The sequence below is a fragment of the Equus przewalskii genome, chromosome 9 (genome assembly GCF_037783145.1).
Source record: "Equus przewalskii isolate Varuska chromosome 9, EquPr2, whole genome shotgun sequence".
Classification (NCBI taxonomy): domain Eukaryota; kingdom Metazoa; phylum Chordata; class Mammalia; order Perissodactyla; family Equidae; genus Equus; species Equus przewalskii.
This window is the reverse complement of record NC_091839.1, coordinates 60,291,464-60,316,401: the sequence shown is the minus strand read 5'-3', so window position 1 is coordinate 60,316,401 and position 24,938 is coordinate 60,291,464. Positions and strand designations below refer to the sequence as shown.

The 24,938-nt window shown below is 36.5% G+C and overlaps 1 protein-coding gene across 4 annotated transcripts in view; it reads left to right on the top strand.

The window, feature by feature from the left end:
• The window catches only part of REV3L (REV3 like, DNA directed polymerase zeta catalytic subunit), a 178,603-nt gene that overhangs the window by 115,938 nt on the left and 37,727 nt on the right, over positions 1–24,938 (top strand). For all 4 annotated transcript variants that reach the window (XM_070559290.1, XM_070559288.1, XM_070559287.1 and 1 more), the window contains 5 exons: positions 3,353–3,468; positions 5,783–5,901; positions 13,099–13,217; positions 22,288–22,429; positions 24,256–24,500. In XM_070559290.1, coding sequence (XP_070415391.1) covers positions 3,353–3,468; positions 5,783–5,901; positions 13,099–13,217; positions 22,288–22,429; positions 24,256–24,500 — 741 coding nt within the window. The remainder of the gene's footprint in view (positions 1–3,352; positions 3,469–5,782; positions 5,902–13,098; positions 13,218–22,287; positions 22,430–24,255; positions 24,501–24,938) is intronic.

The window sequence follows — 24,938 nt, the reverse complement described above, 5'->3', positions numbered from 1 at the left end:
GCTTCCATTTTCTTCACAGTTTTGTTTTTTCTCCACTACTAATCCCATCTACCCAACTTTGTTCCTTCTGTAACTTTAGGAGAGCTGATAGAGTGAATAAAATTCACAAAAATTGAAGAAAAAGTCACCAAGATTTTGTTATTGTCACCAAATGTTTTCACAGGAGAAATATAGAATCCTTGGGATTTTAAACTTGACACAGATGTTTTATCAGCTTTAAAAGTCTCTTGAGATGAAACAGCCTCTGGGTCAAAAAATAATAATCTGAAAAATATTGAGTGAAACTTATTTAGTAAATCTGTTAAGAGAAGCAGGGTAACTTTTTGTTGTTTTGTCAGCAGTCATCTCTGACCAGTAGCAGATTATAAAATATGTCTGTTTTATTGAAATGTCTTTTTAATTGAGAAAAAATTATTTTCAAAACATTATCAAAAAATGTGTACTTAACCAACTTTATAAGTCAGTTGCCACCACAGAGCAAGTAGCTGGCTAGAATAATAATTCTTGCAATAAGAAGATTATAATGATAATAATTCTTGCAATAAGAAGAATAAGTTTGCATCTTGCAAAGTTCAGGTGAAGAAATTAGAAGAACTGTCTTTATAAGAGTTCTAATGGAAGGGCTCTTCTTGTGGCCATTGTGGCCACGCTGTAATGCCTGATCCAGGTGACTCAGTACTAAAGCAGTCACCTGCATGGGTTCTTTTCTGTGTGTGTGGGAATCCTTCACATCTGCCCCTGACAATCCTAAGAGCCACTTGATACTTCGGCCCCAGTTTCTCAAATTTAGACATTACATAGTTAGTTTTACAGAGAGGTGCACTTGTTGTACAGATAGTTCATCTTTGGCTGCTCTGAGAAGAATTTCACTTTAATGGAAGAGGTGATGAAGTTGCTATCAACAAAGATGTATTAAGGTATCAGATGTTATGTTAGAAGACTAATGAGCAGGTAGGGTGTTGGTAAACTTCTCTTGAGTGTCCTAGGATCTTTCTGGTCTTCCTTTATAAGAATTGACCTCTGAAACTAAGCTTTTGCCCCATTGTTACAATTGCCTTGCTTTCTTTTTCTTCTCCATGCTCATGCCATAATCCTGCTCTTCGTTCCAGAATCAACAGCCACATGGAACCTGCTACCAAGAAAATACTTTCTTTCCTTTTTTTTTTAAAGATTGGCACCTGAGCTAACAACTGTTGCCAATCTTCTTTTTTTTTTTAAATTCTTCTCCCCAAAGCCCTCCAGTACATAGTTGTGTATTCTAGTTGTAGGTCCTTCTGGTTGTGCTATGTAGGACAGCACCTCAGCATGGCCTGACGAGCAGTGCCATGTCTGCGCCAAGGATCCGAACAGGCAAAACCCTGGGCCACCAAAGCAGAGCGCATGAACTTAACCACTTGGCCACCGGGCCAGCCCCCAAGAAAATACTTTCTTTTGTAGGTTGATGAAAAGGTCTATTTGGCTGGTCTGTTATGGTAATCACTAAGTGTTTATTATATAAGCAGGTTTTTTTCAAAAATTTCAACCCTATTTATATGGAGAAAAGCACATGGATAGTAGATATGTTATCATTTTCTCCTGACAAGTTTGAGGGCTACTCCATAAGTCTGTGATGGTATAACAGGATCACAAACAGATCAGCAGATACTAAAATTTACATTATAGAATGTATTTGGATAGGCTTTTAAGGAATAGGAAAAATAAAAAATGCTATTGCAGAAGTTTGAACCTAGTTCTTTTTTTTTTTTTTTTTGTTTCGATGAGGAATATTGGCCCTGAGCTGACATCTGTTACCAATCTTCCTCTTTTTGCTTGAGGAAGATTGTCACTGAGCTAACATCTGTGCTAATCTTCCTCTATTTTGTAAGCCACCACAGCATGGCTTGATGAGCAGTATGTAGGTCCGTGCCCAGGATCTGAACCGGTGAACCACGGGCCACTGAAGCAGAGTTCACAAACTTAACTGCTATGCCACCGGGCTGGCCCCAAACCTAGTTCTTTTGATATCAGCTACTTAAATCCTCCAGGGTTAAAAATAAGGAGACATTTTTGTGACATTCTTATTTTTGTTGACTCAGTAAAAAAGCCATTTGACACCCATTTTAAGAAAGTAGCTATGGAAGTATGATAAAATATTAGCTGACACCATTTCTAAAAATAGATTTGATCTACTCAAAATGATCCATTGTTATATCACAGACTTGCAGAGTAGCCCTATATAGCTTAAATCAGTAAATTAGTATATTCTGTACTACAGGCATTGGATGATTCTTCAGGTGTTAAATGATAGAATCTGGACAGGCTGCATAGCCCACAACTCATTATAGTGACTTTATCAGCAGTTATATAAAACCCAACTTATAAATTTTGTGATCTTTCACTCTGCTTTTTGGCTTTTATAAACAATACAATGATCAGAGTAATTTGGAGTTTATAATTTGATAGCATTACTGTAGTTTTTGCTCTCAAAAGTTCTTACTCTCAACTTGTGACTATAATCAGATCCTCTCTTCCACACACAATTTTCCCATTGAAGTAAATCTTCATGTTTATTTTCCCTTACACTGTAACCAAACATTTTTCTATGGTGGTCACCATGGAAGTTCTAAGAGGAGCCACAAAGAAGCTCCTTCTGAGTTGGATACAGATTGTCAGTTCAGTTTTATGGATGCAACTCTGTGACCACAATAAGCACATTTTTCTCCTACTTTCTGATGCTGAGCTTCCCCACATTAATCTCACCCCCATTAATATTTTATTCTTCTATTAAACTGAGTCACCTTCCTTTTAAGTTTAGAGGACAAATTTGTCATTACTGAGTCCTTAATTCATGTGAGGACCAAGTCATTACTAAAATTAAGTGGGGAAAGAAAGACGTTTTCATTTTCTTCCTCAGCATTAAAACTGTTTAAGGACAGTATAGGTTAGAGGGGTAGAGAAGTGACAACAGTGTGATCTGGAGGGTCTTTTTCAAAATACAGTAGCCACACAGGCCCTCACACTTCACCCTGCCCCTACCCACATTACCCTCACTCATGTATTTCAGTGGTTATGCCTCCCTCCCACCCCACTTTCTGTCAGCCTCCATCCCAGGTTATATCAAATAAATACATAGTCTGAGTAAAAACTATGCTTGCCTTACCAAAGTAGCTTCAAATCCAAGAACTCTAATCCAATCACCTCATTCCTTCGTGTATGGGAATTCTCTAGGTTCCACTATGTCATCCCTTGCCCATCTAAGAAACATTATAGAATATAGATTTTTATTTTTGTGCTTTATATCATGAAGAATGAGTTCTTCTGGTGAAAAGTTCAAATGTGTGTTCCTTGTTTGATCTTTTCATTCCTTCTTTAGATATGATCCTGATATTCTGCTAGGGTACGAGATTCAGATGCATTCCTGGGGTTACCTCTTACAGAGGGCTGCTGCCTTAAGTGTGAACTTATGTCAGATGATCTCTCGGGTGCCAGGTATGAAGCACTGTAAATCTTGTGTGGTTTTACAGGGCAAATTACAAAGTAAATAAAGATAAGTTGTTAAACAGTATTGTCATTCTAACCTAATTTTTAATACTAAATTGTGTAAGTTCTAGATGTATCATAACTCCATTAGAGAAAATTTAAAAGTCAAGAAAAGTCAAAGAAGAACTACTCCAATCTCACTGCTATATATACTGTTAATATATTTGTTGGGTTTTCTCTTTCAGTCATTTTTCATATACATCTGTAGGTCTTTATTTTTTATATGACGTAAATCATACATATATCCTATTTTTATTATGCTTCCTTCATCCAGCATCTTATCGTAGTTTTCTGTATTATGAGATAGTCTTCATAATCATTATGAAGCATGTAACATTTCTTTGCCTTGAAGTACCATTATGTTATTTCGTTTGTCTGCTTCTATGTTTTATCCATTTGGCTGGTAAGGAAGGAGATGGTAGAAGAACACTGACTGTTGAGTTTTATTTGGGTGTCAGGCTAAAAAATCGTGTGAATTTTGGAGGCTGTTCCCCAAAAGTCTGATCCTAATTGAAATGGGAGGGCAATAATAATATTCATATCAAAATTACAGTTTATAGAGCACTTTTTAAAATTATATTTTCTTTATACCTTAGAATTTTTAGTAACTTTAAGAGGCTCCCCACAAGTCTGACTAGAGCAAGTAGCATGTGCTTTGGGAGGCTAAAAGACCAAATACAAAATCGGTGAAAACTAATCAAGAGTTCCTGGGAGAGAGGGTATGACTTCGATAAAATGTCTTAAGCACTGGTAAATTTAAAGGGAAAGGTTGAAGCTAGACGTTTGAAGGACAATAAATATTTTGAGCACTGCAAAAGCTTAGAATAAAGAGGCAGAGTACTTTGTTTAGTTTTTCATTGCATGACTTTTTCTGTAGCTTCTGTGTTCCTTGATAGGAATAGTGGTATATCTCAATCTTTTCAGCATTTCATTTGGGATAGGTTTTTGAATATTCAGGAGGGGCGGCATGAGTGTTCCCTGTTTTAATTACTTGTAACAGGCAAGGTATATGACTTCAGATCATAAGAGTGAATGAAAGCGCTTGTCCTTTCAGCACACTGCTGAAACTATTTTTATGAGGCAACATGGTGCAATAGAAATGGCATGGTTAGGGAGGCGGCATAGTAAAGAGCAGAGATTCTGGAGGAAGACTGCCTGGGTTCAAATCCTGGCTATGCTGCTGACTAGCTGTGTGATGTCCAGCAAGCTTAACCTATCTATAGCTCAATTTGTTCATCTGTAAAATGGCAATGATAATAGAACTTATCTCATAGGGCGATTGTGAAGTACTTAGAACTGTGCCTGAGAACATAGTAAACATTATGTGTGTTTGTTAAATAAAGAAAAAAAACTTTTAAACATTATCTCTTTAAAATAAAAAACGAAAAGGGGTAAGTGTGTGTACATGGTCTTTGGAATCAGGTAACCCTGGTTTAGAATACTGATTCTGTTAACTTTATGACCTGGGGCAAGATATAACATTTCTGAGTGGAATTTACTACAATGTGAAATAAAAAGTATACTAACATAGTAAAATAGCTGTATTAAAATAAAAGAAATAATGTTAGTAAAGATCTTAGATCATAATAGACGTTCAGTATATGGTAAATATGTTTATTATTCAGAGCCTATAATCAACAACATACCAGTGTTATATAAGAGAAACACATTTTAGTTTCTTTTCTAGGTAAAATCATCACCTAAGAAACTAGACTCAGAACTCTGTTTGTTGTAAGAGGAACTCTTCATCTAGTTCTCCATACACAGTTAAGAGAATTTCATCCTAAATATGAACATCACTAACTGATGTCAGCAGATTTTCAGAAAATTGTTTGGGTTAAAAACTCTACCATTTTTTCCCAAGAAATTATCAGTTTAACTTAAACATTTTTCATCCTAACATCAAAGAAATGCTGTGGCATTAGGAGTTTGTAAAAATAGTGCCAGAAATTACCAAACTTAAAGAGGAAAGGGTTTATTGTTTTAAAACTACATGTGTGTGTATCTACATTTTTTAATTTAAAAAATACATAGTTTTCAGATACATTTATTTCACAAAATTCTTTCATAACTTCAAGAAAAAAGAAAAGTTTTATTAGTCAAAATAATGATTATTCTCAAAGTCTGATACAAAACAGACTGTGAGTTACATTTCATCTTTAATCTTCATCTTTAATCTTTATTATTCTCATTTTCTTTGGCAAAATTTGCTTGGAAATTTGGTCTCTGTGAGTCCTGATGCAACCCATATTTACTTCTGTAGATGACAAAATTGAGAACAGATTTGCAGCTGAAAGAGATGAGTATGGATCAGATACAATGAGTGAGATAAATATTGTTGGCCGAATTACGCTGAATCTTTGGAGAATCATGAAAAATGAGGTAAGGTGCTTTATGTAATATTTTGTTTGGAAACAGATTAGATCAATATAACGATTTTAATAATTATAGAGTGTTAGTATACTACTATATAACTTATGCTTCTTTGTGAATTATTTTTATTATACTTAATTAGTTACAGAAATAAATTCTGCTTTTTAAAATGCAAAGCTACAAAAGTATTTAGTATTATTGATGAATTTTAGTTTTTTTCTATTTGTGTCTAAAGTAGCAGTAGCTAGAAAAGTCTATAGCTATCATAAAATATTATGTTGTGTGTGTTGAATGTTGTATAATTTCATCATTTTTTGCACTTGAATCATTTTTGCACTTAAATCCAGATGAATATAGCTTGGCTTTTTTGATTTATTACAGTAAGAAAAATTTATTCTCAACATAGGAAAGAACTTTTTGAACTAAGGATATTTAAAAACTGGGTCTGGTGTATAAGGTAAATTGGAAAGAGAGAATTTCGAAATAGTTAATAGGAGCATCCAGTTGAGGCTTTGGGGGCTCAGATAAGGATTTTGGTGGTATAAATTTCACCAAACTACAGTCACGAGTTGCTTGACGATGAGGTTACATTCTGAGAAATGCGTCGTTAGGCAATTGCGTAGTTGTGTGAACATCATAGAATGTACTTACACAAACCTAGATATAGCCTATTACACACCTAGGCTATATGATACTAATCTTACAGGACCACCATCGAATATGCAGTCCGTCATTGACTGAAACGTCATTATGTGGTGTGTGATTGTATCTTACTAATTTACAATAACTCAGAGAAATAATTCTTTCACTAAAAATGTGAGATCATAGGGTCCTAGGTCATATTTACGTCCTTGAAGTTGCCTGATTTCTCTTATTGAAATGTAAAAAAGATGCCTACTGTAAGTTGGTCCATTCTCAGGTTTTGAACTTTGGATAATATCAGATAAAATGTTTATATTTAAAAGAAGCTCTTCAGTTGTTTCTCTTTGAAACTACTTTCTCATTATACATTTTCTATTATATGCAAATATTCACTATGATCTTTCTGGCTCTTCTAGATTTATATAAAACATTTGACTTTTCGTACATACCCTCTGCAGTTCTTTTGGGCACTATAACACAGTAATTCTTTCAGATAAGGAAATAAGTTCTTTATATAAAATTCAGGTATTCTCATTTTTCTTTTTATTTCCTCTCCCCACCATGAGCCTAAAGTTATGCTCACATTTCATCTAATTCAAAAATGTACAATATATGTATCTGCTTGAAGATAATTTTATCCTATTGTTTTCTTCTTAAAATGTTATCAGAGCACAAGAATCTCCAGTGACTTCAAAATAATTCCTAGTGACAGAGATAGGATATGCAAAGTAGAGAGATTGTGGTATATTTGGTTTGTGTATTCCATTATATATTCCAAACTGCAGTCTCTAATAATGCCTGGGACGAACGCATACATTAAGTATGTAAACACAAAATTAAATTATTGAATCTTAATTTCAGGGGTGTTTTCATCCTTGACAATCCAAAGGCAGCTGTAGCAATTATCCACTATTAGCTTAAAATCACAAATTAGAGAGTAAGTACTTTTTCAAAGTTTAGGGCTTTCTGTAGTCCTTACTGAAAATTCAGGGTCAAAGCCTTTCTCTAATTCTAGGCTGAATATTTTCTATCTCTGATCTTTGTCAGCTGGCCTTGAGAATTTTCTGCATGTTAGAGGCCCACAAACTATTTTTTCTGGATTTAAGCAGTTCCAAAAGCTCCTTTTTATCCTTATTTCTTTTATCTGTGTCTCCTTCATGACACTTAGCAGTTTCTGACTCTATTATTGTTTTTTAAATCTTAACAGTTTGTTTTTACAATATGCTCTTTATTAAAAATAGTTCCTGTGCACTATAAAAAAGACAAAATAAATGCAGAAGAGTATGTAAAATGAAAGTGCAATCTCCTTGTTCTCTCTAGGACATGTACACAGCAGTTGCATTCCCCAGACACAGTTTACAATTGAATGGCTATCCTTTTTTCTATGCCTAGTTTGGGTTTAATAAAATTTGTTGGTGTTTTATTTTGTTTTATGGGTTTTTTTGGAGGAAGATTAGCCCTGAGCTAACTGCTGCCAATCCTCCTCTTTTCGCTGAGGAAGACTGGCCCTTAGCTAACATACATGCCCATCTTCCTCTACTTTATATGTGGGATGCCTACCACAGCATGGTGTGCCAAGCGGTGCCATGTCTGCACCCGGGATCCAAAATGGTGAACCCCAAGCCGCTGAAGCAGAACGTGTGCACTTAACCACTGTGCCACCAGGCTGGCCCCTAAAATTTGTTTTTTAATATGCTAGTTTTCACTCTCCTGGTTAACTTTAACATAGAATTACTGCTATTCCCCTGGACTTTAAATCCTCAGTAACAAAAATAGTGCTCATAATATATTTGTTGACTGCTTGAATGAAAGAATGACTCTTCCCCAGAAGATTAAAGATTATATTTAAAGGCCTTCTGGGTATCAGCTTAATCCAGGCCTTTCAAGAATTTGCCAAGTAGGTTGGGAACAGATCTGATTTAATTCAACAAGTATTTATTGAGTTCCATCTCTAGGACACACGTTTGGGCCTGGGTTTATAGCAGTAAGAGTATAGCTGGCTCCTCTATTTTAACAGGCAGGAAGGCAGATTCTGTGGGTGCCGATGTTGGTAGGTGGGTAGATGTGCCAGTGAGAATCTGTGGAGGTTCTCTTCTCATTGCTTCAGTTTTCTCAGTGAAATAGGAATCACTGTGCTCAGCTGAGAGTGCGCATAGTGGGGGGGCTTTTGGGGTTTGAAGAGAGAAAAGTGTGAAAGTTATCTAGGAGAATTTGAGAGTGGTTAATGCAGAAACTATAGTATAAAAGCTAGGCAGCACTGGGAGCCCATTTGAGATTTGTATCAGGAAATTAAAGAGATACCTGCCAGCTACGTTCACATTCACAGGTCTAAGTAGAGAGTAACAGAGGGTTAGATTTGACCACAAGTCGCAAGCAAAGGGTTATGGCTTTGCTAAAGTTTCGTTAATTACAAATAAAGCAGCAGAGGGGCAAAGAAATGAATAGTATGTGCAAAGTTGTGATTATAATGATCGACTGTGGAATTTGAGCTAGATAAGGAGCAAAGAGAGGTTGCGGCACCAGAGGGAGTAAACTGGAAGGATAGGACATGGTGGTCAGAGAATGGGATGCATGAGATTATGGAGGGAATACAGTCATTGGTGGTTATAGATATTGAAGTATGATCTTGGGAGTGGGTGGCTAAGGTGGGGTAGAGATAGTGACATGTGAATTTACGTCTGAGACCTGTCTCTGATGGCAGTGCAGGAGGGGAGAAGACCAAAGGTTAGGAAACCAGTAACATTATTAGGGTAGCCCAAATGAAAGTTGGCAGTGGTGTAGGGATTCAAAAAACAATTTAGAGGATAAATCCACAAGAACTGGATGTACAAAAAGATGAAGAAGAAGAGGTTTCAAGAATGATTTTCGGGGTTCTGGCATAGATAGTTTAAGATCATGTTTAGGTGGGAAAATGATGCTTTAAGAATACAGAGCATGAGGTATCAGTCAAATATCCAGGTGAAGATACCCACAGACATTTCAATAGGAATGTCCCACATATGGGGTAGAGGTCTGGATTAGAGATACTGCCTTGTAAGTCACATGAGAGTGAATGACCTCAGCAAAAAGTGAATGGAGAGAGCCATCAGGACTCAGCCAAGGACAACATTTTTGTGAAGGAAAACATTTTGAGGAGTAGACAGAGGAATCAGATCCTAAGAAAGAGTAGTCAGATAAGATAATGAGGAACTGGGAGAGAACACTCCCAACAGTCACTAGGAAGGTCAGATGCTTCTGTGCATGCATCGAAGCCTCACATTATCTCAGTTTGGTAACATTAGAATCTGGTTCTGATACTCTCTATTATGGTTTCAGTCTGTCAATAAGCATGTTTCAGGTGCTTTTTAAAATTAAGACACTGTGATGGGCAATGAAGATTATGTAAAGAGGTAAAATGATATACTCCCTTGCATTCATATATTGCTTTATCATTTATAAGGCACTTTTACAGACTCATCATTTTAAAATTTTGATAGTCACAAAGTTGCAGCATAAGTAAGACAACAAAGTAGTGAGGTGTCATTCTAATTGAGGAAACTGAAGTTCACAGAGGATAAGTGACTTGCCTGAAACCTCACAGCTAGTATGGGATCAAGACTCAGGCTCATTGTGGGCATGCTCTCTGTCCTGAGAGAGTTTGTTGTATATTTTAAGCATATGTAAAATAAAATATGTATAAAATATATAATAAGCTCTCTGACGACAGAGAGCATGTTCAGAATGAGTGTGTGAGGGTGTGTGTATATGTGTATGTATGTGTGTGTATAGTTATAGTATCTATAGATCTCCTAAATATATTATATGGCTTTGATAGGGCATCTATCACTGACCTTATAGGCACCATATAAGAGCCAAATGAGACATCAGTGGTATATACATTTAGAGGAAAAGAGATGACTGTTGTGTCTTGGGGGCTGGGGGAGTGTGGTGACAAAGATATTCTTGCTGTCAAACAACACTCTAACACTCTAGAAAACACAGACTTCTCAGCAAATAATTGGTGCATATTAGAGTACAGGGTAAGCAGCTGTAACAAAGGAATACCTTACAGCAATTAAGAAGAATAAAATATTGCCACACTGAACAACATAGATGAATCTCAGATGTAATGTTGAGCAAAAGAAACTAGATAAATAATAGTACATAATAACTAGTTCCATTTATTATAAAGTTTAAAAATAAGCAAGGCTAACCTACAGTGGTTAACTTTCATAAGTATTGACTGGGACAGGGCCTGCACAAGGGAGCCTTCCAGAGTCCTAAAATTTCCCATGTCTTCATATGGGTGATAGTTACATGAATGTATGCAAACATGAAAATTCATGAGTTGTTCACTTTAAATTTGTGGACATTTCTTTATATGCAGTATATGTCAATCAAAAATAATTTTTAGTTGAAGACTCAGGAAATGAGGAACAACTGAAGGAATAAGGTGTTAGAGGATGTAGGGCACAGGTGCTTAGTTATGGTTGCCTTCCCTTTTTTTCCTTTCACCTTTATTTTCTTTACTCCCCTGCACTAATACTCTGAGTGCCTCTCCCAGTTCTGAGGAAGTTTGTTTCCAAAGTCATTAACCATTATGTTTTGCACTTTGACTCTATGAATGGAAAAGTGATCCCTCTAAGTCAGCCCATTCCTTTTATCAATAGGATAAATGGACCAACACTGTAACATTTTGTTGATTTATTGATCAATTCTGACTTTGATCTACATAGTACATTTATCCAATTTTTAACTTATTCAGACTTCCCCCCAACTCCTAATTCATATTTTTAGGTTCATATTTCGACTTCTAGAGTAAATCGCTCTCTAAAGATTGCAACATTCTGAAGATGAGGCATCTTAATTTTAGAGTTTATGTTTCCTTCCTTTAATTTTACTCACAGCTGAGATTACAGCTGTGCATTTTTATGCTTTTGTGACACCAAGGAAACCCAAAGTAGAGTGGGTGTTATAAGGTTATAATACTTGTTTAGTCTTAATCCAATTTATGAAATTGTTCTATTTGAAATAAAATCAACCCAGAACATAGGTCTCCATCTGCCTCAGATATTAGGGACCAATTTCTAAGATTTTATTTGAGGTCACAAAATCCCCTAGTTAATCTTAATAGGTCAGTTTACATGGCAAACTTCAGATTTTTCCCTCAGGAGAGAGCTACAGGACAAGGGGATCTTTTCTGTAGATATGTTTTTGATTGATTGTTTTAATGAAGATATATACTGTGGCAGAAGTTTAGATTTAGGCTCAAGTGCTATCCTCTATATTAGGTAATGATGTAACAGCCTGAGATCAGATGTTTGGCTCTATTTTCTGTAATACTAAATGGAAATTAAATACAAAAAACTAAATGAAAATATTCATTAGCAGGTAGAAGAGCCATTCAAATATTGGGACTTGATAATAAAATGAGTTATTTATTTTTGAGAGAAGTACTCCAGGCCAGTAGTGATTTTTGGGAAAGAAATGGTAATTTACTTCTAAGATAATGGATTAGTATCTGCTTTATACTGGTGACTCTAGAATAAGCTCATTCCAATGTTTAAAACTGTGAGTGTGTGTGTGTGTGTGTGTGTGTGAGTGAGTACACAGACACACTCTGAAGTATGCTACTTTCCAATGCTGTCGTCCTGGAGAGTGATAGAAATTGTACATCAAGACTAATTTGGGTCACTGCACTTAGATGAGCTTAATGTTCACTCCCGGTTTTCTACTTGCTGGATTGTAGAAGTGGAAAAGAAAAATGTTTTAAAGTTATAATATAATATACAAATGTAAAGTACTATTTGAACTATTCCTCAGAATCTCAAGCTGACCTAAGAATGGGGACTACGGGTTCCTTAATTTCCATTTTGCATTGAAATACCTACCATTGTCTAGATTGCTTGTGTCTTATAGGTATTTCTGAGAGATCATCTAGCTAGAGGTATGTTTTATTAATTTGGACCCTTTTTCAGTATTCCTTTCCCATTATTAACACAACTTTTACCTACATGATCTGAAGTTGGGGAAACATTTCTGCCATTTCCTTTTTAATCTTTTGCTTTTGGACTGAAAGTTAAGTGACTCCATAATGTCCATGTATTGGGTCTTAGTACTGATGTAATTCTTGGGAGCAGGATGAATGCCTGCCTTTAACTAGATAACACATCCTTGAATCTGTGGAGTCCTGTTAAGCAGCCTGTCATCAAGGACCAAAAGGTAAGTAGGAAGGAACAAAAAATTAGTTTGCTTAACAGGGCTTCTGTCTGTCAGTATTTGTATTGGCCTAGACTATAAAAAGACATGATAAGAACTGGGATCTCTTAAGTATTACATGACCAAGTTGAATCTCATCAAGTCTGATTTTTTCCAATTAAATATTAATTTATTATAAACATTTCTGTCCAGTAGGCTATATAGCCATAGCTTTAAATTAATTATGATTCAGTTATAACACAAATCATTTTTATAAGTACCTTCCATATCTACTATAAAATGTTAGAAGTAATATTTGGGGTCTTTTAGAACCAAATTTGCACATAAATACAAGCATTATTCTAATAGAGTCTTGCTTTTTTTCAGGTGGCTCTAACTAACTACACCTTTGAAAATGTGAGCTTTCACGTTCTTCATCAGCGTTTTCCCCTCTTTACCTTCCGAGTCTTATCAGATTGGTTTGATAACAAGACAGATCTATACAGGTAATGTTTTATAACTCTCAAGAGGATACTATCTCTTTTTAAAAATCAGTATTGTTGGAATATAATTTATATACAATAAAATGCACACATTTGAAGTGTATTGTGTGATAACTTTGAAAAATGCAAATACCTTATAACCAGTATCTTGATCAAGGTAAAGAACATTTGTAACACCCAGAAAATTTCCTTATACAACTTTGCAGTCAACCTACCTATTCCTGAACCACCCACATAAGTACTAGTTGAATTTCTATTACTATAGATTAGTTTTGCCAGTTCTAGAACCTCGTATAAATAGAATTATTTACAGTCTACCCCTTTGTGTCTGACTTCGTTGAAGAAACTCAGCATAATGTTTTTTGAAAGCACTGAATCCTAGCCACTAGACCACCAGGAAACTGTAGCATAATATTTTTTGAGATTCAGTCATGTTTTTGCATAAACCAGTATTTTGTTCATTTTTATTACTAAATAATATTCAATCATATGAACGTACCACTATTTACCCAGTCACCTGTTGATGGACAATTGGGTTGTTTATAGTTTGAGGCTACTATGAATAAAACTGTAAGGCAAGTCTTCGTGTGTGTGAACATACGTTTTCATTTCTTTAGCAGTAGAATTGCCAGGTCACATGGTTAGCATGTTTAACATGTTAAGACACTGCTAAATTGTTTTCTTTGGCAATTCTTCTAGTGCAAGTCTGCCGGCAACAAATTCTCTCAGCCTTTATTTATCTGAAAATGTCTTTATCTTGCCCTTACTTTTGAATGATATTTTCAATGTCTAATTTTGGGGTTGAGATTTTTTTTTACCCCACCAATTTAAAGATTTCATTCCCTTTTCTTCTGTCCTCCATTGTTTCTGATGAGAAACAACAGTCATTCTCATTTTTCCACTGTATGCAATGCATTTTTTTTCAAAGTCAGGCTTAACGAACGGTTGGTTGACTGCTGCTTTTACTCTGTGTGGAGGCAGGGGAAGTTATTCAGTTCTCACTTCTGACTGAAGTTAGTCATCCTTGGAAGTTCCTCTTCTCCTGGAGCTCAGGAATGAGGCCTTCTCAGCTTTCCTGCTCTTCCTACAGCAGTGATGGACTTCTGCTTTGTACCATGCCAGGTCCTGGCCCTAGGCAGGTTTCTTGACTCTCTCAGTGGAAAATGGTGTTTGCTTCTACTCCCTTCTCAGCGGTAGTGTATGTTTCCCTGAAATCTATGTTGGGAAGGTTTCCTGCCTCTTTCCCAGTGGTGCACAGTTGTTGCTTGCTGCTTAGTACAAAGCCCACAGTTGAAACTAGTTTCCTTCCCCTCCCTCATGTGTAGCTTTTGCTGCTACCCCTCTTCCCAGCAGCAGACATCTTTTGCGTCTATTCTTTCCCTGAGGATTGGAGAGTCTCCTACTGGTCCCATAGCACCTCAAAGCTTTGCTTCATATGAGAGAAGGGTCAGAGGAAATTGCGGGGTTTCATTTCTTTGTGCTCTCTCCTGCCCCACCCCCAGTCTTTCACAAGCATTTGGTGGGGGTCCATGGAAAAAGACTGTGCTGGTATCTGGGGCTCCAAGTGATTCTAAACGGTCATGCTAGCCCCTACATGACCTTTAAGAATTTGTTAACATTTTAACTGTTTCATTCTTACCTAATTTTATGGCAGCTGCCTCTCCCTCCTATGTTCTGCCACAGATGAAATAGGTTGTGTCCTGCCTGTCCTTAGATGAGTTTGTCACCCTATGAAATTTAGTTCACCTGATTCTCTTGTAACTTCAGTTTTCTGATGACTTCAAGAAAACTTATGATTTTGTAGATTATCCATCTTTTTATCATTGTTAGACTAGAGTGATGTTCTTCTGCAGCTTTCTACATCCAAAGCAGAACTCCATAATTTTTTTTCCTAGTTGCTTTCAAGATTTTTCTCTTTGCCTTTGGCTTTCAGTAATTTCACTATGATATTCCTAGAAGTAGATTTTTTTTATTGTTATATTTATCTTTCTTGTTGTTTGCTGAGCTTCTTAGGTCTTTTAAATTGAGGTTTTTCATCAAATTTAGGAAATATTTGGTTATTATTTCTTTAAATATTTTTATGCCCCTACTCTTACTCTCTTTCTAAGGCTCCAATTACGTGTATGTTAGACTTTTTTTTTTTTTCAGGAAGATTAGCCCTGAGCTAACTACTGCCAACCCTCCTCTTTTTGCTGAGGAAGACTGGCCCTGAGCTAACATCCATGCCCGTCTTCTTCTGCTTTATATGTGGGACACCTGCCACAGCATGGCTTTTGCCAAGTGGTGCCATGTCCGCATCCAGGATCCGAACCAGCGAACCCTGGGCTGCCAAGAAGCGAAACATGCAAACTTAACTGCTGCGCCACTGGGCCAGCCCCTATGTTAGACTGTTTGACAGTGTCTCACAGATCCTTGAGGCCCTGTACCTTTCTCTTCAGTCTTTTTTCTAATGACCTATGTTTAAGATCACTAACTTTCTTCTGTCTTTGCCAATCTGCTATTAAGGCCAGCCAATAAATTTTGTATTCCAGTTATTGTATTTTTAGTTCCAGAATTCTCATTTGGTTCTTTCTTTTTATAGATTCCATATTTGGTGAATTTCCCTGTCTGTTCACACACTAGGACTATATTTTTCTTTTATTTTTTGAGTGTTATTTTCTTTAGATTCTTGAACATATCTATAATAGTTACTAAATCCAACGTCAGGCTATCTCTGTGTTAGTTTCTGTTTATTGCTTTTTCTCTTAACCGTGGGTCATATCTTTTGTTTATTTGCATGATTATGTAATGGATATTGTAGATGTTCTATTGCACCGATTCTGGATTTTTGTTATCTTCCTCTGAATTCTGTTTATTTTTGCTCTAGTAGTCAATTCAATTATTAGCTGTTCTCTGAACCTGTGCAGACCTAGATATTGTGCTTTGTTAAGGTAGATCTCTGGAAAGCCCGTGATGTTTCCTAAGCCCCTCCAACTTGACAGGACTCCATCTCCAAATGCTGTCCCAAGTGCGTATTGTTAGTGCCTAGTTTCAGGTTTGTCTAGAGTAGGCGTTACTCTAGGGCAAAGGCCTCTAAAGGCATGATTTTTCTGGGCTCTCAGCTGGATGCCCAGGTTGTTAATAAGGGGGTAATGAAGTCTCTCCACTCTGGCATTCCTAGTCTCCAACTGCAGCACTATCTGACTAGTTCTCTTCCAAACCCAAGCCCACAGCAGCTGCTCTCTAGTAACCCTCATGTGGATTCATCCTGCTCATTTCAGCACAGCCCGGCACTCACAGGGAACCCCTAGCTGTACTTCCGACCACTAACTCCTGCCCCTTGCACAGGTGCCCTGTCCTGCAGATTCCAGCTGTGAACTGCCTGGACTCTAATCTCTGCCTCCTCAGCCTAGCAGGCCACCCATGCTCTATTCAGACTCTATCATACTGCACTATGTTTAGGAAACTGTCTCCACACGGGCTGGAGTTCATGTCATGAGTTTTCCCTTCTCTCAAGGAGCACAGTCTTGCATTGCCTAGTGTTTATTGCCCAGAAACAATTACATTGTATCTTTTGTCCAGGCTAGTCCAGTACCAGTTACTCCATCATAGTCAGAAGTGAAAGTTCCCACCTTTCCTTTAAGTTAAAGTTAAAATGATAGTTATAAGCTTAGAAAATAGTTCTGTAAAGAGCAAAGTCCTGAAGAGAATGTGTCTGATGTTTGAGATGAATAAAGCTCTGCTTATTGAATTGTACAGCCACACAGTGGTGAAGATGGAAAGGTAGAGCCTTAAAAATGACTTGATATATTTGGGGAAACTACTTTCTGAGCACGTCGTCTGATTCTCTAATCTCTTTTGAGGAATCTCAAGAAAGTGAGATAAAATCACAGAAAGCTCTGAGTTTATGATCAGAGCTTTATACAAATAGAAGCTTAGGAGAGATTATATACCAATAAATAAAATGTAACTTGATATTAACTTTAGTGAAAACTATATTCAGCAGTTTGTTTATAGGCCCTAGAATGCTCTAAATGCATATTTTGCTACCTCTAATTAGGTATTATCTAGAATGATAAGTAATTCTGTTTTGCCACGTGAAATAGAGAGCTGGACCTAACATACTACATAAGGGGCTTGGACTAGACATTAGTGCATTCATGTTAAATGGATTGTTACATGGAGAGACCATGCACTCTTTCTTTGGAGATACTTTGGAAGATCAGACAATTTATTTTTAAACTTAAGTGAATTCTTACTAAGAAAGTAAGTCATACTTTTTAATTTGAATTTGCTTTCTACAATGTTTTAAGGAAATATATATATTTTTTGTAAATTCACTGAGAAATGAAAGCTTCTGCTTTACAGAAGGTGCCCTAATTATTTTGTTTTTGTAAGCTCAGATTTGGGTCTCTTGGAAGCCTTTGATTTATATGAATTGAGTTATATTCCCAAAGTTTTATTGTTTGGGACTTAGAAAACATTTTTCCAAATGGTATGTCTCATGATTAGAATTCTAAATCAGCTTATAAAACCTTTCCTAATCCCTAATATTACTGATCTAGAAAACCGTAATAGTGTCCTGATTTCATCCACTATGCAATAACTAGTTATTGAATACTATACCTGTTTCTGAGCTAGGAGCAATGTCCTAGAAGCAGAGGGTTATGTAGTTCAAGAAGGTAATATCAGAAATTTCCTTCATTTCCTGGGTATAGAGCCAACCCATAGAAAAAGTTCAAAACCAGTGAGGTTGTACTTAGAATTCTCATATCCTTTTTTGTCACCTTCTTCCCAGATATTCTGTCCCCTAAAATACCCTCTTCCCTCAAGATGCTCTAAGTTCAACCATTTCAGCTTCTAGCCAGGCCTCTCCTGAGTAGCTTATGTTTTGTGATGATGTTTCCCCTCCTCTTCCCCAATCAAAACTTGTATTTGCTTGGTACATTTGAGTTTGACAAAGTGTTAGGAGGATGGCATAATTCTGTATAGCAAACAAAAAATTACCTAACAAGATTCGCTTAGTCATGCTATGTTTATTTTTTTTTTATTTTATTTTTTTTTTTAAGATTTTATTTTTTCCTTTTTCTCCCCAAAGCCCCCCGGTACATAGTTGTGTATTCTTCGTTGTGGGTTCCTCTAGTTGTGGCATGTGGGACGCTGCCTCAGCGTGGTCTGACGAGCAGTGCCATGTCCGCGCCCAGGATTCGAACCGACGAAACACTGGGCCGCCTACAGCGGAGCGCGCGAACTTAACCACTCGGCCACGGGGCCAGCCCCATGCTATGTTTATTTTTTAAAAAGTTACAATACCCATTCTCTTTTTATACCACATGACTAGCCAGATAGGACTAGAAAGTAGGAATGAAGGTGATCTTATTTCAAAAGGATCACTTTTTTAATTTAAAATGTCTACTTTTTAAATGCTTAAAAAATATGTATTAGGAAAGATACGGAGTGACGTCAGCAAGACGGCAGAGTGGGAAGCCCTGGACCCTCCTTCTCCCCACAAACACACTGATTGAGCAACAATTTACAGACATATTTCCTTTATGCAAAATCCAGGAACTAATTGAAAGGCTCCTGCTCCCAGGGTGAATGTAGAATCAGACTCACCAAAGCTGGTAGGGAGATTTGGGACACCCTCTTGCCAGAGTCCCTGCCCCGGCTCAGAGTCATGTGATCAGGAAATGGCCCCTAGCTCAGCCCAGGGGAAGGAAGGGATTGGTTTGCATGCCTGGCACCCCAGCTTTTCTGAAGGGGCTCTGACAGATCCAGTACAGTCCAGCTGGCAGAGCCGAATGGAAATGGCAGCATGGGCTGGTAGACACCACAGATCTTCCCCCCCTGCTCAGCACAGAGCAAGTGGATGAAAAATTCCAGTTCTCAGCTTATCCCTGAGGAGAGAAAGAGTTGATCCATGCATTTAGTGCCCCAACTTCTCCAAGGCTACCCAAAAAACTGGGATTTGTGTTTCTGGTCTTGGAGCTCCAACAGGTCTGGCACAGTCTAGCTGCTGGAGAATGAGGACAGTGGGTTGAACTAGCAGACACTGTAACTCTTCTTGCTACACAGCAGAGTGAGTGAACAAAAACCACAGCTGCCTGCTTCTCCCTAGGGAGGGAAAGAGTTGGTAGAGGTCTCCAGAATCTCTGGCTGAGCTGTTTGGTGGAAGTCTTCTCCTGTACAAGGCCAGTCCATGAAGACTGTGAGAAATGCCTGCTTTATATAATGTGGGACACCAACACAGAGTCAAGGACAATAAAGAATCAGGCAAAGATGTGCCAAACAAAGGAATAGGTAAATCTCCAGAAACCAACCCTAATTGAACAGTCATATGATTTACCTGACAGAGAATTCAAAATAACTGTCATAAAGATGCTCATCAAGGCCAAGAGAACAAAGCATGGAAAAAGTGAGAATTTCAACAAAGAAATAGAAAATATGAAAAAGTACTAAACAGAAATCGTGAAGCTGAAGAACACAATAATTGAACTGAAAAATTCACTAGAGGAATTCAACAGTAGACTCGATCAAGCAGAAGAAGGAATCAGCAAACTCCAGACAGGTCATTGACCATTCACATAATCTGCAGAAAGGATGAGCCATTAAATGCATTTGATTTTGTTTAAAAGGACTGGCCAAAGCCACACATAATGCGTTATCTCAGATTTACATTTGGCAAATCTGTATTATTGAAGGATTACATTAATAATCTAAGACAAATACATATTAAAATGTGATACAATTTTTTGCCTATCAAACTAGTTATAACTTAAAAAATTATACTCCCCAGTGTTGACAAAGCTGCAAGGAAGCAAGCACTTTATCATCACTAGTATGAATGTAAATTACTAAAACCTTCTAGAAAGCAGCATGTCATTATGTATTAAAAACTAAATCATAGCAGACCCATTAACCAAATCTAGGAATTTATCTTAAATATTTAAGCATCTGTACATGGACTTAGCTATAAAGATGTTCATCACAGTGTTGCTCAGAGTAATAAAAGATAATAATAGATCCATTAATTAAGTTGTGATAATTGTACAATAGTATACTCAATAGCTATAAAAAATAAGCAGAAATAGTAGCAATATATTAAGTTAAAAATGCAAGAACAGTAGTTCCATTTGTCTATTTTATTAAAAAATTGAATATTGATAATAAGTTTAGGATGGTTTTTTATGTTTGCCTAATTCTTTTTAACAGTTTTATTCACATATAGTTCACATACCATATAATTAACCCATTTAAGTGTATAAGTTGTATGGTTTTTAGTATATTCAGAGTTGTGCAACCATTAGCACAATACATTTTTGAGTATTTTTATTACCCCAAAAAGAAATCCTGCATCTCTTAGCCGTCACTCTCCAATCCTCCCTTCCCACCCTCCCCCCAACTAATCTACTGTCGGTCTCCATAAATTGGTCTATTCTGGACATTTCATATAAGTAGAATTACATAATATTAGCCTTTTGTGACTAGCTTGTTTTAGCATATGCTGTCCAGATTCATTCATGTTACAGTATATGTCAGTACCTCATTTCCTTTTATCACCAAATAATATTCCATTGTGTGGGTGTGCCACATTTTATTTATTCATTTATTTTTATTTTATCACTTGATAGACACTTAGGTTATTTCCATTTTTTGGCTATTACAAATAATGCTGTTAAGAACATTCGTGTACAAGTTTTTATGTAGACATGTTTTCATTCCTCTTGGATATATGCCTAGGAGTGGAATTGGTGGATTATATGGTAACTCTGTGTTTAATAATTTGAGGAGGGGCCGGGCCAGTGGTGCAGTGGTCAAGTGCCCATGTTCTGCTTCAGTAACCCCGGGTTCGCGGGTTCAGATCCCGGGTGTGGACATGGCACCGCTTCGCAAGCTGTGCTGTAGTAAGTGTTCCACATATAAAGTAGAGGAAAGTGGGCACGGATGTGAGCACAGGGCCAGTCTTCCTCAGCCAAAAGAGGAGGATTGGCAGCAGATGTTAGCTCAGGGCTAATCTTCCTCAAAAAGATAAATAAATAAGATGATAATAATTTGGGGAATCACCAGACTGTTTCCCAACACAGCTGCACTATTTTATAATCCCACCAGCAGTGTATGAGGGTTATAATTTCTCTGCATCTTTGCTTAACACTCATTATCTGTCTTTTTAATTATACGGTAAAAGATTTTTTTCTTCTTTTTATGTTCATTTTCTAGTTTTTCTATATGGATTAGTCATATATCATAGGAATAGGTTTTTAAACTTTTTTTATTGAACAGTTATGTGACTATATTCTTCTAAAAGCCATATAATTAAAGATTACAATATATTTAAATGTTAATATTCTTTAAATGAATAAATTTTATTCTTTATAGTATACCTTAGGATCATTTTTACATTTTAATAACATAATCATATTAAATCAAAATTTCCTTTCATGGCTTTGGTGAAGATTTTTGTTGTTTGCATGTTTTCTTAACAAAAATGGTAGAGTAAAGAGGTTAATCTTTTACAAGGCTTAAATCAAAGAGCAGAATATTTATAGTTTCCCAGAAAATACTGATTTGATGTATATTTAGCCCATGTATGGTCTCATTAAAATTATTTTGGGATTTTTCTAAATATTCACCAAATTACCCTGTTTCTTTCCATGAGGAGATTGTTCATGCTTTTATTTTAGACTGGTATTTTCAATGGTAACCCAAAGTCTTCAAGTTCTTTAAAAACCTATAGAAATGATAAATTATAATTGTATTATTATTGCATCATCAGCAATGGTATCTAAGAGAGAATGTTAATTTTTATAATAAAAATAGAGTAACATCAAGAAAAATATTGAAAATAATTAGTCTTACCACCTTATCACAAGTACTCTTTTAAATTTTGTGTAGTTTTACTAGGTTTCATGCCCTTGAAACATCCAAAATTTTCTGATGTTTAGCTCCTTAACATACTTTGCTAGGGGCTCCTACCTTGACTCCCTCCTTAAATAACCTCGATTTTAACATGTAGGTTCTGGAAGAATGAAGCAGTAATAGTTTCAAGTGTCCAAATTTTTCCCTAATATTCATGGCATGGATTCTCTTTTAACAGATGGAAAATGGTTGATCATTACATTAGCCGTGTCCGTGGAAATCTCCAAATGTTAGAACAGCTGGACGTGATTGGGAAAACCAGTGAAATGGCTAGACTTTTTGGCATTCAGTTTTTACATGTATTGACAAGGGGCTCACAGGTAGGAAATCCATTTTCTTACACACTTGAAAGTTCTATGTGACTGATATACTTACTTTTGAAATGCTTAAGGTCATTTTATTTTCTTAACTTTCTATCTGATACCAACTAAGATAAAACTGGTTAATCAAATCTTGTCATGTTATTTTCTGGAAAAGCTTTAATTTCACTTAACAGCTCCACTTTTTATTTTTTCTCCTTACCAACTTTCTGGCCACTGCTAAGTTTTTCTTGGTATTAAGGAAAACATGACTGTGCCCTTGAGGAAGATATTATATTCCTGAATATTGTCAGTGTGATTAGGGATGCTCCTTAGAACCGAGTAAGCAGCGAAGAAAATCGGCCTTTCTTTTGTTTTACATTCCTAATTTTGAGTTGTTCCAACTCTAAAGAATAAAAAGAGAGAAGGATTTGGGAATTAATATGAGTGAGCTGTATCACTTTTTTAAAACATTAATGAAAAATGGGACCTTGGAGGACATTTAATTCATATCTTTCTAACTAATTTTCCAAGGATATAATGAAAGATTTTGTCAATTGTCTCACTGAAAATTATTTCATGCATTCATTCAACAAATAGTTATTTGCATACCTTTGGTATGTTAAATAAACACTATGCTAGGCATCAGAGATAGTACATTAAATCACTCAGGTTCCTTAACCTCATAAAATCTTTTATTTTAATTATTTTAATTACTTTATGTCTGTGGCATTCCCCCAACCTACCAATTCAATAACTATAGAAAAAATAGAGCTTACCTACTTTAACATTACCTGTTTATTTAAGTTTCTCACGTATAAGCTATTTATTTTATTTATCTAGACCCCCACAAGTTTTAAAAACTATTTGAGCTGGCTTATGATAAAAGGTAAAGATACCTTAAAAGCGCATGAGAACGTTTCAGTGAGCCCATCCTTCCTGTGAGTGCTTCTTTTCCCTAATGCTCTAGACCGTCTTCTTAATAGTGGTTATTATAAACAATCAGTAATTGTTTCAGTTTTTCAAGGGACTAGTATTAAGCTGACTACCTTTCAGTTCTGGAATCCTTGAGTTTTCTTCTTGGAAAATTGGAATAACATCATTTATCTATCTCAAGTCTCCTGACTTTCATTCTCTGATTTTCCCACATAAATTTCTCAAAGACTATTGGTCGCCTTTTTTTTTTTTTTTTTTTAAGATTGGCACCTGGGCTAACAACTGTTGCCTGTCTTCCTTTTTTTTCCCCAAGATTGGCACCTGGGTGAACAACTGTTGCCAATCTTTTTTTTTTTTTTCTGCTTTATCTCCCCAAACCCCACCTGTACACAGTTGTATATCTTGTTGCACGTCTTAGTTGTGGGCTGTGGAACGCCGCCTCAACGTGGCCTGACGAGCGGTGCCATGTCCGTGCCCAGGATCTGAACCCTGGGCCGCCGCAGCGGAGCGCGCAAACTTAACCACTCAGCCACGGAGCCGGCCCCTTAGCCACCTTTTTAAATGAAATTGTCGAACTATACATCTGTCTCTCCTGCATCTGTTATGATATAGCTGTATTTAAATATAAGAAGAAATCTAATTGTGTCTATCTTTTCAAAATTGACTTGTGTAAGTTATTTGACATATTTTACAATTTTTGTAAAAGTTACAGGAATAGGAAAAGGATTTACAAATGTCCCCTTCAGGCACCTGAAAGCTGACTAAATAACCAATATTATGTAACTATTGTAAGAAAGTCATGCATCTTTATTCTGAAGAGCAAAACATCCACCAATTCACATATTCAAAAGACCAGTATATTTATATTTAAACTGTTTCTTCTCTTCCTGCCTCCACCTCTCTGCCTGCAGTACCGTGTGGAATCAATGATGTTGCGTATTGCTAAACCAATGAACTATATTCCTGTGACACCTAGTGTACAACAAAGATCCCAGATGAGAGCCCCACAGTGTATTCCCCTAATTATGGAGCCTGAATCTCGCTTCTATAGCAACTCTGTTCTTGTTTTGGATTTCCAGTCACTGTATCCTTCTATTGTGATTGCATACAACTACTGTTTTTCCACCTGCCTTGGCCATGTGGAGAACTTGGGCAAGTAAGTTTTTTTCATATTTACAATTATGTTGTTGTGCTTTGTACTTCTTACTAAAATCAGACTTTCTTTGAGTGTTGCTTTGCACTTGAGCTGATCCTTATGAGCAAGATGAATGGGCTGTGGCACAGCTAATTTGTTCTTTGTGGTTACCTTACTAATTGACATGGATCACCATATGACTAATTCAGTGTCATGGATGGATGACTCATACGAAGAAGACTGAACAGATCAGCCTTGCAACTTATCTGTTTCACTCTCCGTGTGCATCTATGGTCTCTTTTTAAATGAGAGTTATATTTAGTTTGTTTATGTAAATCACCTTTCAGTGGCACAGTTTGAGGATTATGATCTTATAACTCCAGATATCACCTCCTCTTGACTTTTCTCAGAAATAGCCTATGACTTTTTTAAAAAGTTAAATTGTTAAATGTTAGGTTT